This window comes from Nomascus leucogenys, chromosome 1a (genome assembly GCF_006542625.1).
Source record: "Nomascus leucogenys isolate Asia chromosome 1a, Asia_NLE_v1, whole genome shotgun sequence".
Classification (NCBI taxonomy): domain Eukaryota; kingdom Metazoa; phylum Chordata; class Mammalia; order Primates; family Hylobatidae; genus Nomascus; species Nomascus leucogenys.
The window spans coordinates 96,269,021-96,293,154 of NC_044381.1; the positions used below are offsets into that span (position 1 = coordinate 96,269,021).

Below are 24,134 nucleotides of genomic sequence, written 5' to 3' on the forward strand. Positions count from 1 at the left end.
CGCGATCTCGGCTCGATGCAAGAAGCTCCGCCTCCCGGGTTCACACCATTCTCCTGTCTCAGCCTCTCCGAGTAGCTGGGACTACAGGCGCCCACCACCACACCCGGCTAATTTTTTTGTACTTTTCGTGGAGACGGGGTTTCACCGTGGTCTCGATCTCCTGACCTCGTGATCTGCCCGCCTCGGCCTCCCAAAGTGCTGGGATTACAAGCGTGAGCCACCACGCCCGGCCTGGAAATAGGATCTTTAAGGATGTAATCAAGTTAAAATATGGTCATATTAGATTACAGTGAACCCTAATCCAATGACTGGTGTCCTTCTAAGAAGAGGGACACAAAGATAGAGAAAGATAGGGAGAGAATGGCCAGGCGCGGTGGCTCACGCCTGTAATCCCAGCGCTTTGGGAGGCCGAGGCGGGAGAATCACGAGGTCAGGAGACCCAGCCCATCCTGGCTAACATGGTGAAACCCCATTTGTACTAAAAAAAATACAAAAAATTAGCCAGGCGTGGTGGGGGCCACCTGTAGTCCCAGCTACTCGGGAGGCTGTAGCAGGAGAATGGTGTGAACCTGAGAGGCGGAGCTTGCAGTGAGCCAAGATAGCCCCAATGCACTCCAGCCTGGGCGACAGAGCGAGACTCCATCTCAAAAAAAAAAAAAAAAAGAAAGAAAGAAATCTAATATTAAAAAAATAAAAATAAAAAAGATAGGGAGCGAACACCAAGTAATGAGGGAGGCAGAGACTGGAGTAACGTGTCCACAAGCCAAGGAATACCAAGCATTGCTGGCAACTGCCAGAAGCTAGGAGAGAGGCGTGGGTCAGATTCTCCCTCACTGCCTCCAGAAGGAGCCAACCCTGCCAACAAAAGAAGAAATTTCTGTTGTTTAAGCTGCCCAGTTTGTGGTGCATTTTTCTGGCAACCCCAGCAAACTTATACAAGGACTACGGATAATAATGAAAAAATACATATCAGATAGAATATTTACAATGTGTATAAACCATGATAACATCAAAGTGTCAAAATAATTGACACAAACATGATAAAGATATTAATCACTTGGAAAATAACTATCTTCCAATTTAGATACAATAACAATATGAGAATGAAAACAAAAAAAAGGAAATTGGTAAGAAAATTTGATCAAAATCTAGTACAACTGTAAAAATCCTGCACCTTTAACCTGGTTCCTTTCATTCATTGCCATTTTAAAGATATCACCAGGGAAGGATGAGTTGGGAGGAGTGGGGAGGATGAATAAAAGTGGGTTAAAGTGTATAAACATACAGGAGGAGAGAAGGAATAAATTCAATGTTTGATAGCAGAGTAGAATGATAATACTTTAAACTGTATAAATCATTTATACAGTATTGTTGTAAGTATTATCTAATGACTAGAATCCCTGAATATTTTTCTCTCTTCAGAGTAGGAACCTAAGAATATTCTACGGCTTGGACTTTTCATATTTATTTGTTAATATGGTCAACAAACATTTCTGAGTCCCTACTTGCTATACTCTGAAGCACCTGGTTCTCAATATCCTAAGATGTTGTAGTCAAGGCTGGGGTCAAAGGGGAGGTGAGGAAGGGCTGGTTTAACCACGTTTTTAAAATATTGTGTAAAAGTTGTTTTAAGTTTTATGTCAGTTGAATCATATAGCCACATATTAAGGGTAGTTGCACTTTTAAAACATCTTTCAGGAAGGTAGAGTAAAATAAGAAATCCTTTAAAATGTGGTATGCAACTCATATTTTGTTTGTTCTTAAATTCTGATTTTTGAGAACTAGATTTTCTTAAAGAGAGACAAGATTACATTTTACTTAAAATACATCCTTTAAAGGTATTTTATAATTAATTTGAGCAATACGGTTGCTTCCTCCTATGTGCTTGAAATAAGGGTTATTTTTTCTCCCTAATTACCCAGATAATGGGTTCCAGCCACCCTTTGATGTGTCATAAAGGCTCACCTGTTTCAGTACAACCTGCTATTTATTATCAAACAATTACAGTTTCCCAAATCCTGAATTTCCAAAGGTGCCATTTATCCAAATCACATGTGCATCCCCTTTGCACCATTTTGCAAAAGAATTTTCCTTGATCAAAATTTTAACCTTGATTACCCCCTGGTGTATCAGCCCTTTTATTACGTAGTTCAAATTAAAATCCAAAGGACTTCTAGTATACATACTATTAAGGCATCTATTTTAACTGTATTTTAACTATTATATTAGAGTAAGAAAAGGGAGTAATCTTGTGAAAATGAAGATATGTAAGAAATTTGAAAACATCCTATATCTTTTTATTAGCCTTTTCAGGTTAAAAGCCTTGGACTCTCTCCCTATTAAAATATCGCAGCATTTGCATACACTCTCAGATAATTAATCTCCCGAAAGCCTATTCATTAATTCCAGATTTCCTTCCCTCAAAAAAGTCTTTCATTTCACTCTTATTTGACTCTTTGAAAGTGATTAATGAGATAACACTACACAAAGTACTTGAACTGTGTTTAGTGCAAGATTGGAAAACTTGTTTCCAGAACACTTTGAACTAAAACAATGAATTTAAATGAAAGCAACGAACTGCAGGGAGATGCACAAAGTAAAACAGAGTAATTGGTGGAGATGTGCTTATAAGCACCAGGGACTGGCTGGGTGCAGTGGCTCACACCTGTAATCCCAGCACTTTGGGAGGCTGTGGCAGGTGGATCACTTGAGGTCAGGAGTTTGAGACCAACCTGGCCAACATGGCGAAACCTCGTCTCTACTAAAAATACAAAAATTAGCCAGGCATGGTGGTGGGTGCCTATAATCCCAGCTACTCGGAACGCTGAGGCAAAAGAATCGCTTGAACCTAGAAGGCTGAGGTTGCAGTAAGCCGAGATCACACCACTGTACTCCAGCCTGAGCGACAAAGCGGGACTCTGTCTCAAAAAAAAAAAAAGATACCAGGGACTGAGGTAAGGCTGGAAAGGATGAAACAGCAACCTGGAAGTTTTGGAAACTAAATCAGTCTTGCCAGCATGGTGATCTCACATGCATGATATATAGAAGGTGATAATGCTGTAGAAGGCATTCAGAGTGGGACTGGCAGACTTCGAGGAATATGAGTAAAAGATTCTGGGAGGCAGGAGGAGGGTCCTAGAGTTGCCACTATGGAAGGAAATTCAGTGTGGACGAGGCCTAGGAGTGACCTCAGGAGGAAGCCTGACAGGTCCTAGTAAGGGCAGGACCACTCAGGGGGCTAAGATAACATTGTCACAGACCCTGGGAGGTTCTGAGGTTGGGTACAAAATCCCTGTGAGAGTCTGGGGAGAATGATCATCTGAGTCGGCCTGATCCTATATGACATGGGAAATAAGAACTAGCCCGTGGTCTTTGGGAACACATGGAAGGGTCCAAACTGATCATTAGGAAGAATGGGAAGGTCTGAGATGGACCCGTGCTCCTAGCTCCAAGTTAGAGCTGATCAAATACATGACAGGGGAGCCTCCTAAAGCCCTGCTGATATGCAGACAGAGTAATGATGTCATATGCAGGGGCTGCTGAGACCAGAGATCTTGGGAGCCCTAACATGTTTAGGGGAATTCTTTCAGACCTTATGTCAATCCATTTGGGGTCTTTGTGAGAAACAGAGAAAGGTGTCCCTTCCCCCAAGTGAACATGTCTGTCCTAGAATGCACTAATCACGGAGCAGAGAATGTGCTAGATTTCAATTCCTACTTGCTCTCATGTCCAGAGCCCTTTTTCAGTCCACAATGTGTCCAACTACATGTAGAGGCCCTGAATGGAGGAGAAGTAAAACAACTAAATTTTCTCTTGGCTAAAGGATAATGTTTGCCTAGATAGATGAAATGATTTGGAGTGAGCAAGATACTTCTTAATGGAAAGCCTGTATAGATTGTATTTGTAGGTAAAACAGTTATTTTAAGGAAAGTAAACTAATTACAGCTACAGAGATTGTAAGAGTAGACTTGACTTCATCTTTCCAACTCCTATAGCAATGGTTGCATGTATGTGCAACTATGGCATGTTCATTATTCCCCTGTGCATCAGTTTCTTCGTCTGTAAGTGGGGATTATAATAGTGCTTGCCTTGTGAAGTTGTGGTAAGGATTAAAAGTGTTAACACATGTAAAGCTTAGAACTGGATCCAGCATTTAGTATTTAGTCAATAAATATTAGCTTGTTTTATTATTTGCATCATTCATATGCTAATGAAAATGTTAAAGCTGGATGGACTGTAGAGTCCATCTGGGAAACATTTACGCAGAAAATCATTTTCAATCTGGGCCTTGGAAAAATGGATGGAATTTCAATAGGTAGAGATATATCTTATTGATGAAGCTAGGAAAGTTCTTTTTAGGTGTTTTGAAGCCATTAGGCAAACAATTAGTGACAGGAAATATTTGTATTTTATTTGGCACAATATCTCACCAGTTACCTCTAATCTTGCTACATATTCTAACGGGGATCAAAAGCCTCTAGTCTTTCAGTTAAGAAGACCTAATGAATCAGGTTGTTCCCTTATCTTCATACAAATAAAAATATTAGCTTCAAAAAAAAAAAAGTAAGGGGTAAGACATTCTAGGGGATCAGGAATAAAGGTGCAAAGTACAGGTAACAGTCAAGAATCATCAGCAGACCTGTTCAGCAGAAACTGAACAAAATGTGTAGGAGAGGGTTGAAAAATAAGACTGAAAGCTAAATTGAGGGCATATAATAGGGAGTATGAAATTCATTCTTCTGTCTGGTCAGCAGTGAAAACCAAGAAAGATTTCACTTGCAGTTCTCTGCAATTTGGCTTTGACCTTCCCCCTCTATAGAGTCTTTTTTTCTCAAAGGTCTTCTAACACAGTGCTTCTAAACTTTAAAGTGCAAATCAATGATTGGGGCCCTCCCAAAACGCAGATTCCGATATGGTAGTGAAACTGCCATTGCAAAATTGTAACTGAGACAGTGAAATAAATCTGACCTAACAACTCCATCTTGCTTCTAACCTCCAAGCTGTCCTTGTTCATTCCTGGGTATAGGCCAAACTAACTTTGGGAGGAACTTCATTTATAGTTTACAGTTTAAAACAAAGATGATAACAGCCCTTTCCCAAGACAGAACCCCTTCTTGCCTGGAGACTAGACTGCCTTTGTGGGACTAACAAATTAGCCAAAAGATTAGAAATCATGGTTTAGGAGTCATGCAGCTGGAGGTTACAAGATTCTGACCCTTCCCAAGTCGCTCCTGGGGATAACATTACTATTGTAAAGCCTAAGATCAGTGCTTGAGATATTTTGCAGACCCTGCACTTGATGAACCAGCTGGCACCATCTAGATCTAACCGGTTCTTCTGATCTTGTGGCCCCCACCCAGGAACTGACTCAGCATAAGACAGCTTCGGACTGTCTATGATTTCATCTCTGACCTGACCAATCAGCACTCCTGACTCTCTGGCTGCACCGCCCCCCCAACCCCCCAGTGCTTGGGGAGACTGATTTGAGTAACAATAAAACTCCGGTCTCCCACACAGCTGGCTCTGAGTGAATTACTCTTTCTCTATTGCAATTCTCTTGTCTTGATAAATCGGCTTGGTCTAGGCAGCAGGCAAGGTGAACCTGCTGGGGCAGTTACAGTAGGTGAGGCCTGGGATCCTACATTTTCAACAAACTTCCAGATGCTACCATACTCCTTCCTGCAGCTCATCTATAGACCACATTTTGAGTACCAAGGGTCTGATCCAGTAATGTCTTCTCATTCTCATCTTTAACCCCTCTGCAATGCTGGTCCTTGTTGATCTTCCTGAAGCTCTCATCATTGGTTTCTCTGACTCTCTCATTATTGGCTTCTGTGATTCTCTCACCTGAATCTTTTATTTATATATAAAGACCAATCTTTAGATGTATGCATCAGTTTCTTCTGACGTGTAATGTATTGTCCAGGCAACTGTCAGTGCATCAATCTCTTTAGTCTTTTAAATGAAAATATTACAAACTATCTTCTTATAAAAGACAGACCTATATCGTTATAGAAAATACCTATTGCCCATTTCATGGTGTATCTAGGTTCTCTGGAAAATAATCTCCCCTGAGCTTCCCTAACTCACCTGCCCCACCAATCTGCATAGGGATTAGCTACAGTTGATTGGTACAGAGGTGGGCCCCTACTAATGCTGGGTTATTTTTAGTCTTTCCCCAGGATTTTGGACTAGAACCGAAAAAAAAAGCAAGTTAGTCTCTCACTCTCTCCAGGAAAAAGAAGTCAAGAGCATATATACATAGACGCTATTGGGGATCACATTCTGATACACAGACTAAAGAACAACAACAAAAAAAAAACAGCAGTCAACTGTGAGAAAGAGGACTGAGGAGGACACCAGGGGAGCACAAGGAAATAGCTTCACAGTGTGGCACCCTGACAACCACTTATATCTTCACATGGACCAGGCAGGCAAGGTTAGACCATAGTCTGGACTGGGTCTTGGCAGAATGCCCTGTGATTTCTCCAAGTGAAAGCGTAGATAAGCAGCCTGGGGAGGAGCTGCTATCTTGTGGAAGATTGCCACAAGGCCACTTCTCATCCCTCTCCCTAGTTTCAGTTGAATGCAAGACTTTCCACCTTACCCCCATGTAGGTAACAGATGCAGACCTCAACATTAAGTCTATAAAACTATGTGGCTGTGGTTTAGAGGTAGATCCTTAACAGCATAGTGACCACTCATCCCACCTATCCTCTGGTCTCTTCTGTTCAGTGCTGACTGTGGTGCTATGGGCACAGGGAGCTGGCACCATGATGTCTTGCTTTTGCTGTCTGTATAACTAATAAACTATCTGACTGGATTTGGGCCTGCTTACTCCTTACCAGGCGAGTGTCTGTGGAAGTCTTGCAAGCCATCCTGACAGGTGTAGTAGTAATACTTGTGGCCCTATTATTACCTGCCTCCCTGCTGCCTTAGGAACACTTGACTACTTAAAGAGAAGAGATGGAGAGACTTCACTTCCTCAGTTATCCTCAGCACTCCAGCCCCTTATTCCAGTTTGTTCCAGGAATGCATTCCAGACCTTGAATTCCATGAGATACCCTGGTATCTCTCCAATAAACCTCCCAGTTTCTTTTCTTTTTCACCTAAGAAAACCAGAATGTATCTTTGGCCTTCACAAACAAAAGGTCATAACACACACACACACACACACACAGCAGTGTTGTATTCATGGACAATATCAGTGATTACAACTCCAGTGCCAGAAATTCAAATCCATTTTCTGTTTTTATTAGAATTCTTCCCCTTTGTGTATTGATTTCTATCTGGCCCTTGACCAAGTATATATAATATGATTAACCCACATGTATTACAGTACAATAAAGATAAAATTTTATGAAAATGTTTTTGGCCAAGTAAAAGAAAATATAATTCTTTTTTACTATTATGAAAGTATAAGTTACTCTAATCATTTATTAATAACTCCATAGTATTAACTATATAAATCAACTATGCTGCTATTTTTAATTTATCTTATAAATATCCTAATTTGCATTTATATTAGTTACATTTATAAGAATATATGATGGAATCACACATATTTATGCCAAATACTTATCATTCAACAAAACAGCGTAAGTAGGATTAGAGTTTGATCTACTTTTTTTTTTTTGAGACGGAGTCTCACTCTGTCGCGAGGTTGGAGTGCAGTGGCACGATCTCGGCTCACTGCAACCTCCGCCTCCTGGGTTCAAGCGATTCTCCTGCGTCAGCCTCCCAAGTAGCTGGGACTATAGCCGCACACCACCAAGCCCAGCTGATTTTTGTATTTTTAGTAGAAACAGGGTTTCACCATGTTGGGGAGGATGGTCTCAATCTCTTGACCTCTTGATCCACCTGCCTCAGCCCCCCAAAGTGCTGGGATTACAGGCGTGAGACACCGCACCTGGCTGAGTTTGATCTACTTTTAACATTCTTTGAGTTTAGCTGTGCCTAATGCATAGTATGATCATATAAATTAGCATACAGGTGCTTATGAGTCATCAGTCTTAGCTTAGGATGTTAATCAATTGGCCTCACTTTCTCTTTGGACTAGCTGAGTTTTCTTGGATCAGGGTCATAGATTACAAATCAACGAGTCAGGTACAGAGGACAGAACCTTAGGCATTGTGGAATTTGACCAAAAATGGTAAATAAATTGGTGCAAATTCATCATCACAATTGGAAAACTGAAAGAGCAAGCAGTGGGGCCATTGCCATTATAATAATGGGTGGTGGCTCACGCCTGTAGTCCCACCACTTTGGGAGGTCAAGGGGGTCAGATTGCTTGAACCCAGGCGTTGGAGACCAGCCTGGGCAACATGGTGAAACTCTGTCTCTACAAAAAAAAAATCCCCTTCCCCCACCTCCCCAAAAAACTAGCCAGGCATGGTGGTGGGCTCCAGTAGTCTCAGCTACTCAGGAGGCTGCAGTGGGAGGATCACTTGAGCCTGGAAGGTTGAAACCAGCGTGGGCAACATGGCGAAAGCCCGTCTCTACAAAAAAAAAAAAAAGCCAGCGCGGTGACGCGCATCGCTAATTCCAGCTACTCAGGAGGCTGAGGTGGGAGGATTGCTTGAACCCGGCAGGCGGAAGGTGCAGTGAGCTGAGATCGCGCCATGGCACTCCAGCTCCGGTGCCTTCCAGTCTGGGCAAGAGAGCGAGACTCCATCGAAAAAAAAAAGAAAAGAAAAGAAAAGAAAAGATTTTACAATTTCCTGTAAGAAATGAATGGCTCTAATGTGATATTGATGAAATATCATCTTTAAGAAAGTGTACAGATTGTGAGTGACACATGTGGCTGCTTATCTTAGTCCTGAGATGCAAGTAGATCATGACATAATGATAACCAGTCATTTGCAGTAGTCCCTTATAAAAAGTCCAAATTTGTTTGAAAATACAGTAACTTTTACTAGTCGAAGTTAATCATTAAACATTTTCTAGTCATTGCCTTAGCAAGATTTATTAGAGTTACTATAATTTATTGAAAGAATGGCTAGATTTATAAAATGTTTTCTGGTGATGAGCCAATTATGGCAATTATTTTAGTTATATATTTATAATAAAAATGCATGACTGTAAGATTAAATTTTAAACCAAGTCGTAATTGATATTTTAAAAAGCTTTGAAATACTTGCACATAACACATCTCGTGGTTAGTAACTTTCTCCAGCTACATTTAAAAGTATTTCCAAGATTAATTACAACATTTTTTTCTAAAGGTTTATTTTTTCCCCACAGCATAACTCTACAAATTAACGTGAGCCCATTATATCAAAGGTGTTTATGTGTGTTACATATGCATTTAATTTTAATATCCTTATTTAAGGCACGAATATCCCCAAGCAAGCACAGTATGCAATAAGAAGTCCTTTGGAGTCCTGTAAGTACTTTGATGAGGAATGCAGGATTTAAGTAAGATCTCAGCGAGCTTGAAGAAAGATTCTACAATTGATAAAACTAAGTCAGACCTAACTGGATCATTTTCAAGTAAAATAGCTAGCAAGGCAAAAAGACTGCCTCAAAGTCGCTGCCCTTGGGGCTCTCCCACTTGCTTTACAGGCTAGGAACGGAGAATGCCGGGAACCCGAGAGCGGCCGGCGCCGAAACCGAGGCAACTTTACTCGGGGCACCCATTACTCGCAGTCAACTCCCGGCCTCCTCTGCTCTCGCGCCTCCAGGAGCTCAAGCATTGCTCCCGGAGCGCGGAATTTTGAGGAAGAGGGCAGAACTTCAGTAAGGAGACCTGTCTGGGAAACGTTTTCATGACACGCGGTGGGGAAAGCGACTAGCCTCCGGCGGGGCAGGGCGGGGTGGCCTTACCTGCAGAACCACCGGCCACGATCTGCCGAGAAGCCTCGCGCACTAAGCCGACTTCAGGCTTGGCGGACATCTTCGCTGGGGGGAGGACGAGGGAGTAGGCTGAGATGCGTGGACGAGCTCGCAGCCTAAACAGCCTGCTGATCCAGAGAGCCCGGGCTGGGCTGGTCCTCGGGCGCGTTGGCTCCCTGTGGAGCAGCAATCCGGCGACTGCTGGAAAGCGAGGGTTCGAGGCGCAGATTCGTCGCGCAATCTCCGGCGAGTCGGAAGCTGTCCGCAGGGCTCTTGCAGACGCGCCCTCGGCTCCGAAAATGTGCCTGTAAAGAAGACTCGCGGATGGGGTTGGGTTGGCTCACCGCAGCGGTTCAGGCTTTGTCTCCTAGATTGGCGCCCACGCCCTTCTCTATCAGGAGCCTCCGGCAGTTTGTCAAACTAGACGCGTTGCCTCTGATAACTCAAGTGAAGTGACCCAGGCCTGGAGCGCCAAGTGCAAAGCTGGGACGACCCTTGCACCTCCTGGCAAGCCAGAGCACAGTGAGGTTCGAAAGAAGAGACAAGTGAATAAATTCCTCAGTTAGTTGTCCTGTAATTGTGGTCTGTAGCAACTAAGTCAAAGCAAATCCAATTCACACTTACCTTACAATAGAGCTAAGGTAGTACTTTACCAAAAATGGTTTTGATTTAAGGTAAAATCATACCTCATCAACTTGAGTTTTATTCACCTAAGGACCAAAAGAAGAAAAAGCCTGGTTACAAGTAGTTTCTTCTACACCCAGGTCAGTGGTTCTTAAAAGTGGTTTTAGTACCCACAGCATCAGCATAATTGTGAATGTGTTAGGAAGTCAAATTCATGGGTCCCACCCCGACCTAAATTGAATCAGCATCTCTGGGGATAGGGCCCAGAAACAAGTTCTCTGTTGGTTGTCATGAACTTTAAAGGTGGTGAACCACTGACCTAAACAACTGAGGAACATTAAGGAACTTACAGTATATTCTGTCAATAAAAGGTTTGATTATTCTTACTAGCCCCTTAGGATAGTTAGCAAAACAAAACTACTAATTTATACTCTTTTAAAACTACAAGTTGCCTGTGTTATGTAGGAGAGATATAAGATTGTGAAATTTTCCAAAAATACCTGCCACACCCCTGACAGGAGATGATAAGAGTAAAAGAGAGAATTGGGAGGCTTTAGAAGCCCTATTGTAACATTTCTTAAAACACATTATTTAATGCTAAATATATTTAGTGTGAGCCATATAAAAATTGCCATTTTTGGAGGTCAAAAACCGTTGAGTATCAGCAATTTAGTGTGGTTCAATTTGTGTGATTTCTAATCAAATGTACAAAGTACACTAATTTGGTTTCATACTTGATTTTTTATTTCTTAGGCTGAGTCATTAAAAGTTGATCAGTGATATCTGGCAAAATTATTAAAAGTGCTTGAGGAATTGTGGAGACTTGCTGCTTATGTGATCAGATATACAAAAATAAAGCTTTTCATTTCATTAAATATTTGATTGAAACTGCTAAGTTTGAAAATGTTTACCAAGAAATAGTTTTCAGAAATTTTGCTAACTTGATAGAATAAAGGCTTTTGGGCAATATCTTTCAGACTTTTACTAATTAAATATGGAATCTTGAGCGCAATATAGAATCACTTATTCAACAAATATTGAGAACCTGTTATATACTAGGCATAGAAACAGAATTTCAGAGCTCATAGCAAATGTTTTCCTCATTTTTCAAAGCAGAAACTGAGTTTTCCAAGATCACACCAGGAGTAATACTATAGCTGGGATTCCATCGCAGGATTCCTTCTTTTGATAGCAGTGGATTGTAGATTTAAATATTAACCACAGGCTAAACAAACTACATTCTGTCACGCAAATACCCCCACAAATTAATTCCATTTTTTTTTTTTTTTTAGTTTTTAAAAATTTGGTCACAACTATTAAACCCCAATGCACACACTGAAACAGATTCTACACTGAGAGCTCAGTAAGTGTTAGCACTTGCCTAGATACTGACAATATCACTACAAATCCCTCCCCTGTGGCACTTATAATCTAATGGAGGAGATCCTACCACCTTTTAAGTAAATTTTTGCCTTCCCTACGTTATCCAGGAAATGCAATAATACTTTTAGGTCAAGATTTAAAGACAATATTTTGACATAATTATTCCCACGAGTGTCTTCCCCTCTGAAGATCTTATCCATGGTAGGTGGGAGCAAGTTTGTATCTCACTAAGACCCAGCCTCTGAAAAGCCCTATGGATTCACTTAGAAAACTCCCAGTTATCCTTGTTAAAAAGTTACTTCCTCTTTTTAACCTCTCCGGACTAGAAGAGATATCTTTGAGTGAAAAAAGCAAGACTTGATATCACATATAATCCAGTCCTATACCTCTAGAATACTAAAGGATATGGGGCCTAGGCATGAGAATATTCTAGAGCTTGGGAGTCAACAAGAGTCAATATAGAGCCAATAAGTACTCACTGTGCTAAATGCTCTGCTAAACGCTTTGATAATGGAATGTAATTCTTATCTGCAGCTAAATTTGCTCATGGCCAATATTGGAATGCTGGAAGATTTAGTACTGGGAAGCATTACACTCATTTCAGACTCCCTAGCCTCTGTCACATTGTTGTTCTATTATTGTTTTGAATAATGATGTGATATCCTAATGGGGCAAAACTGCTAAAGTGTGAAGATTATATTTTATTAAATTATTGATTTATTTAGCTGATCTTGGTTGATAATTAGATGATTACTGACTTCCCTATTGTTTGTCAAGTGGCTAAAAAAACCCTTCAGGAACATAACTGGGAATCTAGGAGTTAAGAAAGCCTCTAAGCCATCAAGATGCAGAAATCCATTTAGAATTAATTTTAGAACCAGTTTTTAAAAGGGTGAATATCTGATTTCTTGCTTCATATCAGGTTAGAAAGAACATATTAAAAGATAATTGGATTGTTTGGGGAGAATAGGGGAGGTTCTAGAAAAGTAAAGAGCAATCTGCAATCTTCAGGCCATATTCAGCCTATCTAGTCAATTGTAGTAACAACATTCATTGACTTTACCTTCTCCCAGGAACTGGGCTAATTAAGCATTTTGTAATCCATTATCTCATTCCTGTTTTACAAAGGAGGAAACTCTGGCACTGAGATGAAGTAACTTCCCCAAAATAACACTGAGTATTCGGCTAAGGTATTAATGTGAACGTAAGTATAATTTAGGAGCCCTCTATTTGTTAGGCTATAGTGTTTTGTTTTGTTTTGTTTTAATTTTTTAAACAATCTTTTGTAGAGACAAGGTCTTTCTGTGTTGCCCAGGCTGGTCTGGAACTGCTGGACTCATGCAATTTTCCCATCTATGCCTCCCAAAGTGCTGGGATTACAGGTGTGAGCCACACCAGGCCTGACCAGGCTATGTTTACTATTAGACCCTCTATGATTAGGCTATATTATTAAGCTACTATTTATGGGGGTTTTTTGTTGTCGTCGTTGTTGTTGCTGTTTTGTGAGATGGAGTCTTGTCCTGTTGCCCAGGCTAGTGCAATGGCACTATCTCAGCTCACTTTAACCTCTGCCTCCCAGTTTCAAGCGATTCTCCTCAGCCCCCTGAGTATATGGGATTACAGGTGCGCACACCACACCTGGCTAATTTTTGTGTTTTTAGTAGAGAAGGAGTTTCACCATGTTGGTCAAGCTGGTCTCAAACTCCTGGCCTCAAGTTATCCACCAGCCTCAGCCTCCCAAAATGCTGGGATCGCAGGCCCGGCCTGTTGTTATTTAAAAAAAAAAAATTCTAATAGTGACGGCATTTCGCCAAGTTGCCTAGGCTAATCATGAATCCTGAACTCAAGCCATCCTCCCAACTTGGCCTTCTAAAATGTTGGGATTATGGGTGTGAGCCCCGGCCAGCATGAATTTTCTACGTCAGACCAAAGAACTATTGACAGATAATTTTTTGTTGAAGGAGGCTGTTCTGTGCATTGTTGGATATTTAGCAGCATCCCTGACCTCAATCCAATAGATGCCAGTAGCAACTCCCTCCCGATTATGATAACCAAAAATGTCTCCAGACATTGCCAAGTGTTCCAAAGTTCACTTCTCTGATATCATTTGAAAAAAAAAAAAAAAAACCTGACCACCCTTTGTGGGTGGTCCAGCAACATTTGAAAACAAAAACAAAAACCTGACCACCCTTTGTTTAAAAACTTTCTTTTCTGATTGTGTCAAAATTAAAGGGCTGGGCACGGTGGCTCACGTCTGTAATCCCAGCACTTTGGGAGGCCAAGACAGGTGGATCACCTGAGGTCAGGAGTTCCAGACCAGCCTGACCAACATGGAGAAACCCTGTCCCTACTAAAAATACAAAATTAGCCAGGTGTGGTGGCACACGCCTGTAATCCCAGCTACTCAGGAGGCTGAGGCAGGAGAATTGCTTGAACCCGGGAGGCAGAGGTTGCAGTGAGCCCAGATTGTGCCATTGCACTCTAGCCTGGACAACAAGAGCGAAACTCTGTCTCAAAAACAAAACAAAACAAAACAAAACCTTTCTCCTCTTGGCTTCTATGATACCACACTTTCCTGTATTTCTTACTCCTGTGGGTCTGATCTTGTTTTTTTCTGCTTTCCTTCTCCTATACCTAATCTCTATTGGAGTGCTCCAGAGGGTGGGTATGTACTCTCGTCTTTTATTTATCCATACTCTCTTCTCAGGTAAACTCATCCAGGGCCTTAGTTAAAAGTAATTTTTATACACTGATGACTCCCCATTTCTTGTTTCCAGCCATGGAAATAACCAACGTCCCTGAATCTCCAGAATTATGTATCCAATTATTTATGTTACATCTTTACTTGGGTATCAAAAAAAAGATAGTTTGCCCTACGCAATGTCTCCCCACCCCATGCGGCAGAAGGATCCCTTGAGGAAAGGAGTTCAAGGCTGCAGCGAACTATGACTATGATAGCGCCACTGCACTCTAGCCTGGGCAACAGAGAGACCCTGTCTCTAGAAAAAAAGAAAAGAAAAGAAAAAGAGCTAGCTTAAATTTAACAGAACTTCTGATTGCTGAACCCCAAACCTTTTTTTCCCCGTATATTTCCTATTTCTGAAAATGGCATCACTATCCATCCAATAGTTCTAGCCAAAAACCTAGTACTCGTGCCTGATTTTCTTATCTCTCCACATCTAGCCCATCAGCATACCCTGTAAACTTTACCTTCAAATACATCCTGATTTTGTTCACGTCTATCTCCATTGCAACCACCTTTGTTCCAGCCATAGTATGTTTTACTTGGACTACTGGAATCATTTCCTAATTATTCTCTTGGCCCTTATAGTCTCCACTCAGTATTCAGCATTTTTTTTTTCTTTTGTTGAGACGGAGTCTCGCTCTGTTGCCCAGGCTGGAGTGCAGTGGTGCAAACTCGGCTCACTGCAACTTCTGCCTCAGGTTCAAGTGATTCTCCCCAGTAGCTGGGATTATAGGCACCCACAACCACACCCAGCTAATTTTTGTATTTTTAGTAGAGATGGGGTTTCACCGAGTTGGCCAGGCTGGTCTCATACTCCTGACCTCAAGTGATCCACCCATCTCGGCCTCCCAAAGTGCTGGGATTACAGGCATGAGTCATTGTGCCCAGCCAGTAATCAGCATATTTTTTAACATATAGTAGATCATGACAGTCCTTGTTTAAAAATCCTCCAAAGGGCGTAGTAGCCCATCCCAGCACTTTGGGAGGCCAAGTGGGGGCAGATTGCTTGAGCCAAGGAGTTCAACACTAGCCTGGGCAATATGGTGAAACCCTGGCTTTACAAACAAACAACAACAACAGAAATCCTCCAAAGGCTTTCGGTTGCCCTAAAACCCAAATCAAACTTATAACGGTCCTTTCAGGGCTCTGTATGAACAGCTCATTTCTATGTCTTTGTCTCATACTGTTTTGCCTCTGATCCAAACACAACGGTTTTCTTTCTGAATTTGAATATTTCAAGCTTGATCTGCCTCACGGATTTTGCATTTGATGTTTATTGCCAAGAATATTCTTCCCCTTCCCATGGCTAATTTCTTCTTTTTTTTGTTTTTCATTTTTTTTTTTTTTTTGAAATGGGGTCTCACTGTGTCCCCCAGGCTGGAGTGCAGTTGCGTGATCTCGGCTCACTGCAACCTTCGCCTCCCAGGCTCAAGCAATTCTGCCTCAGCCTCCCAAGAAGCTGGGATTACAGGCAGTTGCCACGAAGCTCAGCTAATTTTTGTATTTTTACTAGAGACAGGGTTTCACCATGTTGGCCAGGCTCGTCTCGAACTCCTGACTTCAGGTGATCTGCCAGCCTCGGCCTCCCAAAGTGCTAGGATTACAGGCATGAGCCACCATGCCTAGCTGATTCTTCTTATCAGAAAGGTCTCAATGTCATTGTAATGGATGATGTTGGTGCCCCACCCAGATACCTTTACCAAGCTGACCTGCCCATACCAGCTGCTGTGAGTGTTCATGGCTATGGACTCATAGTTAATTTATTTTCCAGAGAAATGTCCTGTATTAGTCTGTTTTCACACTGCTGATAAAGACATACCCAAGACTGGGTAATTTATAAAGAAAAAGAAGTTTAATGGACTTAAAGTTCCACGTGGCTGGGGTGGGCTCATAATCATCTCAGAAAGTGAAAGGCATGTTTCACATGGAGGCAGACAAGAGAAGAGCATGAGAGCAAAGTGAAAGGGGTTTCGCCTTATAAAACCATCAGATCTCATGAGACTTATTCACTACCATGAGAATGGTACGGAGTGGGGGAACCGCCCCCATGATTCAATTATCTCCCAGTGGTTCCCTCCCACAACATAAGGGAATTATGGAGCTAGAATTCAAGATGAGATTTGAGTGGGGACACAGCCAAACCATATCATGCCCTCAGCCAAAGAGAAGCTTGTGAAGTCACACACATCACTACCTTACCTGGGAGGTTACTTATGTCACCAGTTCCCACTTCCCTATGCTGGAGGCAACCCCATAGCCAATGACTGACTGAAATAAAAAGGGGAACAAAATGCTGACCTTGCCTTAAGGTGGGGCCAATACAGTAGTCTCCCCCCTCACCTTATCTGCTGGGAGGAATGCATTTCAAGACCACCAGCAGATGCCTGAAACAGCAAATAGTACATTTTCTTCCTATACATATGTATCTATGATAAAGTGTAATTTTTAAATTGGGCACAGTAAGGCTGGGCGCAGTGGCTCACACTTGTAATCTCAGCACTTTGGGAGGCCGAGGCAGGTGGATCACCTGAGGTCAGGAATTCGAGACCAGCCTGGCCAACATGGTGAAACCCCGCCGTCTCTACTAAAAATATATAATTAGCTGAGCATGGTGGCACATGCCTGTAATCCCAGCTACTTGGGAGGCTGAGACAGGAGACTTGCTGGAACCTGGGAGGCGGAGGTTGCAGTGAGCCGGGATTGCACCATTGCACTCCAGCCTGGGCAACAAAAGTGAAACTCCGTCTAAAAAAAAAAAAAAAACTGGACACGGGGCACAGTAAGAGATTAACAAAAATAATAAAAATAAAGCAATTACAGCAATATACTGTGATAAAAGTTATGTGAATGTGGCATCTTTCTCTCTCAAAATATATTACTGTACTGTACTCAGCCTTCTTGTGATGATGTGAAATGATAAAATGCCTACATGATAAGATGAAGTGAGGTGAATGACATAGCCATTGTGACATAACATTAGGCTAATACTGACCTTCTGACCATACATAAGAAGGAGGATCATCTGCTTCTTGGTGATTCTGGGTCATCGAGCAGTGATGATGTGCATGGATGTCAGGGGCAATGACTAACAGGTTGGGGAGTGTATACATCATGGATAATGCTGGATAAAGGCATGATTCATATCTGAGGCAGGACAGAATGGGATGGCCCAGTATTTTATCGTCACTCAAACAACACAATTTAATACGCATGAATTGTTTATTTCTGGGATTTTTCCATTTAATATTTTTGGACCATGGTTGACTGCAGGTAACTGAAACTGTGTGAAGCAAAACTGCAAATAATGAGAGACTACTGTACTGTGTTGCAACTCATGCTCCAAGGCTGCCTTTGGACCTGGCTAAGGTTAAACTATAACTGAGATGGTATATTTGCTTACCTTTGCAAGAAATTTGTCCGTTTCATGTAAGTTATCAAGTTTATTGGCATAAAATTTTAATCATATTCCTCTTTTAATATCTGTAGAATTTGAAGCCGGGCACAGTGGCTCACGCCTGTAATCCCAGCACTTTGGGAGGCTGAGGCAGGCGGATCACAATGTCAGGAGATCGAGACCATCCTGGCTAACACGGTGAAACCCCGTCTCTACTAAAAATACAAAAAAAAAATTAGCCTGGCCCGGTGGCGGTCGCCTGTAGTCCCAGCTACTCCGGAGGCTGAGGCAGGAGAATGGCGTGAACCCGGGAGGCGGAGCTTGCAGTGAGCGGAGATCGCGCCACTGCGCTCTGGCCTGGGCGAAAGAGCAAGACTCCGTCTCAAAAAAAAAAACATATATATCTGTAGAATTTGTAGTGATGTCACTTCTTTAGTTTCTAATATTGGTAGTCTTCTGTCTTTTTTTTTTTCTTTTTTTAATTAACCTTCATTTATTTGGGTATGTCTCCTTTATTTCTTGATCACTTAATTTTATTGGTATTATCAGAGAACCGGGTTTTAATTTCATTCATTTTTCTGTGTTGCTTTCCTGTTTTCTATTATATTGATTTCTATTCTTATAATTATTATTTCCATTCTCTCATTTACTCTATTTTATTTTGTTCTTTATTAGTTTCTTGAGGTAGAAGCTAAGGTTATTGAGGCTGCTCTTTTCTAATATTGGTGTCTAGTACTATAAATTTCTTTTAAGTACTGCTTTATAGGCATCCCACAAATTTTGATTTTTTTCATTAATCTAAATTATAGGACTTTCCTTTTTATTTTTTATTTTTTGAGGTGGAGTTTTCCTCTTGTTGTCAAGGCTGGAGCGCAATGGCGCGATCTTGGCTCACTGCAACCTCTGCCTCCTGGGCTCAAGCAATTCTCCCGCCTCAGCCTCCAGAGTAGCTGGTACTACAGGCGCGTGCCACTAGGCCCAGCTAGATTTATTTATTTATTTATTTATTTATTTATGTTTTAGAGTCTCACCCTTTCTCCCAGGCTGGAATACAGTGGTGTGATCTGGGCTCACTGCAACCTCCGCCTCCTGGTTCAAGTGACTTTCATGTATCAGCCTCTGAGTAGCTGGGATTACAGGCACTTGCCACCATGCCTGGCTAATTTTTGTATTTTTAGTAGAGATGGGCTTTGCCATGTTGACCAGGCTGGTCTCAATCTCCTGACCTCAGGCGATCCAACCATCTCCACCTACCAAAGTGCTGGGATTACAGAAGTGAGTCACCGTGCCTGGCGGACTTTACTTTTTTAGAGAAGTTTTAGGTTTCAAGAAAAATTGAGCAGACAGCTGGGCGTGGTGGCTCAGCATGTAATCCTAGCACTTTGGGAAGCCGAGGTGGACAGACAGATCCCTTGAGCCCAGAAGTTTAAGACCAGCCTGGGCAAAATGGTGAAATCCCATTTCTACTAAAACTACAAAAAACAGCCGAGCATGGTGGCTCAGGCCTGTAGTCCTAGCTGCTTGGCAGGCTGAGGTGGGAGGATTTCTTGAGCCAAGGAAGTCGAGGCTACGGTGAGCCAAGATTGTGTCACTGCATTCCAGCCTGGGCAACAGAGGGAGAACCTATCTCAAAAAACAAAAAACAAACAAACAAAACAAACAAATAAAATATTGAGCAGAAAGTAGAGTTCTTATATACCTTTCCACCTGCACCCCATATGGTTTTCTCTTGTTGCTAACATCATGCGTAAGTATAGTGCATTTTGTACATTAATGAATCAATATTGATACATTATTATGAAAGTTCATAGTTGATATTAGGGTTCACTTTTTGTGTTGCGCAGTTCCTTAGGTTTTGACAAATGGTGCTTTCACTTTTTATCAGTTTAAAATGCTCAGAAATTTCCCTTTTGATTTATTCTTTATCCCATGGGTGATCTGGAAGCTTGTTATTTAGTTTCTAAAAACTTGGAGATTTTCCAAATAGCATTCTCCTATATAAATACCTAGTTTACTGAACTCTGGTCAAAGAACATACTCTATATGATTGGAATCTTTTAAAATGTATTCGTGTTTGTTTTATGGCCTTGATTATGGTCTGTCTTTGTAATTATTCCTTGTGAATCTGAAAATAATGTGTATTCTGCTGTTGATAGGTGGTCTGTTCTATAAATGTCAATTAGACAAGTTGGTTGATACTGTTGTTCAAGTCTTCTGTATCGTTACTGATTTTCTGTCTGCATGTTCTATCAATTATTGAGAGATAAGTGCTGAAATCATTAATTGTGGATTTATTCCCGTAGTTCTAAAGCACTTGGAATCATGTATTTTGAAGCTCTGTTTTAGATATTTAAGAAAGGGAATAGTGGAGGGCAGAGAATCTGATGCTGAGATCAGGAAGGAGACTGAGTTAGTTTTTTCGTTGTTGTTGTTTTTTTTGTTTTTTGTTTTTTTGAGAGTCTCACTCTGTTGCCCAGGCTGGAGTGCAGTGGTGCGATCTTGGCTCGCTGCAAGCTCCGCCTCCCAGGTTCACGCGATTCTCCTGCCTCAGCCTCCCGAGTAGCTGGGACTACAGGTGCCCGCCACCTCGCCCGGCTAATTTTTTGTATTTTTAGTGGAGACGGGTTTTCACCATGTTAGCCAGCATGGTATTGATCTCCTGGCCTTGTGATCCTCCCGCCTCAGCCTCCCAACGTGCTGGGATTACAGGCGTGAGCCACCGTGCCCAGCCCGTTTTTTTTTTAATTACATATGTGATAACTGAAAATGAATCATGAAAGGATACCAATTGGGAAGTTTCAAATAAACTGTTCACAGATGACATGATTATCTATGTAGAAAATTCTAAGAAGTCAATTTTTTAAACTCTCCCAAAACTAATAAGTTATCATAGCAAGGTTGCTTGATACAGCTTAATATTTTGGAAACCAATTGCTTTCCTACACACTAGCAATAAACCACTGGAATTTGAAATTAAAAATACAGTGCTGTGTACATTAGCACCAAAAATTTGAAGTACTTAGGAATAAATCTAACAAAATATGGACAAGACCTAACAAAACTCTGATGAAAGAAAGAAAAGAAAATATAAATAAGTAGATATTCTATGTTCATGAATAGGAAGGCTCACTATGATGTCACTAGATGTCAGTTCTTACCGATTGGATTTATAGATTCAATGCAATTCAGCCAAAATCTCAGTAAGTTATTTTGGAACTTACTGGAACTTGTTGGAAATCAACAAACTGATTCTAAATTTTATATGGAAAGGCAAAAGACCCAAAATAAAACAATACTGAAGATAGAGAATAAAGTGGGAGGACTGATCTACTGACTTCAAGACTTACTGCAAAGCTACCATAATCAAGAACAAACAGGTCAATGGAATAGAATAGAAAGTCCACAAATAGGCTGGAGACGGTGGCTCACACCTATAATCCCAGCATTTTGAGAGCCCGAGGCAGGCGGATCACTTGAGGTCAGAAGTTCGAGACTAGCCTGGCCAATATGGTGAAACCCCATCTCTAGCAAAAATACAAAAGTTAGCCAGGCGTGATGGCATGCGCCTGTAATCCCAGCTACTCAGGAGGCTGAGGCACAAGCATTGCTTGAACCCAGGAGGTGGAGGTGAACCCAGACCACGCCACTGCGCAATAGACTGGCCAACAGAGTAAGATTCTGTCTCAGAAAAAAAAAAAGAAAGTCCAGAAATAGACCCCACCAATACAGTCAATTGATCTTTGACAAAGAAAACAAAGCAATTCAATGGAGAAAGGATAGTTTTTTCAACAAATGGTGCTGGAACAATTGGACATCAACATGCAAAAGAATGGATCTAGACAATGGCCTTATTCCTTCATAAAAGTTAATTAAAAAGAACTCACAAACCTAAATATAAGACACTCGATGAGAGAACTTTTATAACATTTGAGAATATCTAGGTGATCTTCACTTAGCAATGAGTTTTTAGATTCAACACCAAAAACATGATTCATGAATGAAGAAATTCGTAAGTTGGACTGTTTGTTAAAATTAAAAATTTCTGCTCTGTGAAAGACACTATTAAAAGAATGAAAAAACAAGCCAGAAAATGGGAGACAATATTTACAAAATACATATCTCATGAAGGATATGTATCTCAAATATATAGAGTCTTAAAACTCAATGTTAAAAAACAAGCAACCAATTGTACAACATGGTGACTACAGTTAATGACAATATATTGTATTTTTGAAAAATACTTATAGTAGATGTGTTTGTTTGTTTGTTTTTTGAGATGGAGTCTTACTCTGTCACCCAGGTTGGAGTGCAGTGGCGCAGTTTCAGCTCACTGCAACTTCTGCCTCCTGGGTTCAAGCGATTCTGCTGCCTCAGCCCCCCAAGTAGCTGGGATTACAGGCCTGCGCCACCACACCTGGCTAATTTTTGTATTTTTAGTAGGGACGGGGTTTCACCATGTTGGCCAGGCTGGTCTTGAACTCCTGACCTCAACTCATGTGCCTGCCTCGGCCTCCCAAACTGCTGAGATTACAGGTTTGAGCCACCATGCCCGGCCTTAGAGAGTAGATTTTAAGTATTCTCACAAAATAAATAAATAAATAAATAAATAAGAGATAATACATGTGTTAAGTAGCTAGATATAACCATTTCAAAATGTATTTTATTTTATTTATTTTATTTATTTCTGAGACAGAGTCTCACTGTGTCGCCCAGGCTAGAGTGCAGTGGCACAATTTGGGTTCACTGCAACCTCTGCCTCTTGGGTTCAGCAATTCTCCTGCCTCAGCTGCCCAAGTTGCTGGGATACAGGTGCCTGCCACCATGCCTGGCTAATTTTTGTAGTTTTTGTAGAGATGGGGTTTTGCCATGATGGGCAGTCTGGTCTTGAACTCCTGACCTCAAGTGATCTGCCCATCTTGGCCTCCCAAAGTGCTGGGATTATAGGTGTGAGCTACTGTGCCCAGACTTAGAGAGTAGATTTTAAGTATTCTCCCCAAAGAAGAGATAACTTTGTGAGGTAACACGTGTTAATTAGCTAACTTTAGTCATTTCACAAGGCACATATATTTTAAAACATCGTATTTTACATGAGAAGCATGTAAATTTGTTTTGTTTTGCTTTGTTGAGATGGAGTCTCACTCTGTCACTCAGGCTTGAGTGCAGTGGTGCAATCTCGGCTCACCGCAACCTCTGCCTCCCTGGTTCAAGCGATTCTCCTGCCTCAGACTCCTGAGTAGCTGGGATTACAGGTGCGCACCATCAGGTCTGGCTAATTTTTGTATTTTTAGTAGAGACCGGGTTTCACCATGTTGGTCAGGCGGGTCTCGAACTCCTGACCTCATCATCCGCCTGCCTTGGCCTCCCAAAGTGCTGGGATTACAGGTGTGAGCCACCACGCCCAGCCGAGAAGCATGTAAAATTTTATCTGCCAATTTTAAAAACTGCAAAATCATTTTCTAGTAAGGTTGAGCCAAGTTATATGTCTAACAGCAGTGTTTGAGAGTATCCGTCTAACCTTAACTTTGTTGCAGTGAATAATTAAAACAAAACAGGATGTGATATAAATGTGTGTATGTAACATATAATTATAAGCCAATTTGGATGGCAAAAAAGAAAAGAAAAAAAAAAGAAAGGGACTAGGGCTAGGGTTTTCACTGCTAGAAAAAAAAACAGCAATCCAATTATGGCCCAAATAATCAAAAACAGGCAAAACGATGTGAATGGACGCCTCTCCAAAGAAGATAATACAGAAGGCAAACAAGCACATGAAAAGGTGCTGAACACTACACAGTATTCCACTAGGGAATTGCAAATTATAACAACAATAAAATACCATTATACATCTATGAGAATGCAAAAAACCCAAACCACTGACAAAAAATGCTGGTGAGGATGTGGAGACACAAGAACTCTCAATCATTGCTGGGGGGAAGGCAAAATACTACCTCCACTCTGGAATACAGTATGGCAGTTTCTTACAAAACCAAACACACTATTAACATGTAATCCAGCAATTTCACTTCTTGGTATTCACCCAAATGAGTTGAAAACTTACGTTTACACAAATATAAAACATATATTTACACACACAAAAAAAAATACATAGATTTCTATAGCAGCTTTATTCATAATTGCCAAGACTTGGAAGCAATT

General features: G+C 41.3%; 1 protein-coding gene across 2 annotated transcripts in view; it reads right to left on the reverse strand.

Moving 5' to 3' along the window:
• SLC25A21 (solute carrier family 25 member 21) overlaps positions 1–11,243 on the reverse strand; it is a 511,294-nt gene extending 500,051 nt beyond the window's left edge. The window contains exon 1 of one of the 2 annotated variants that reach the window (XM_030813695.1): positions 9,826–11,243. In XM_030813695.1, coding sequence (XP_030669555.1) covers positions 9,826–9,895 — 70 coding nt within the window. In that variant the 5' untranslated portion in view covers positions 9,896–11,243. The remainder of the gene's footprint in view (positions 1–9,825) is intronic. The other variant, XM_030813699.1, reaches the window with a different exon arrangement.
• Between the last annotated feature and the right edge of the window lie 12,891 nt (positions 11,244–24,134).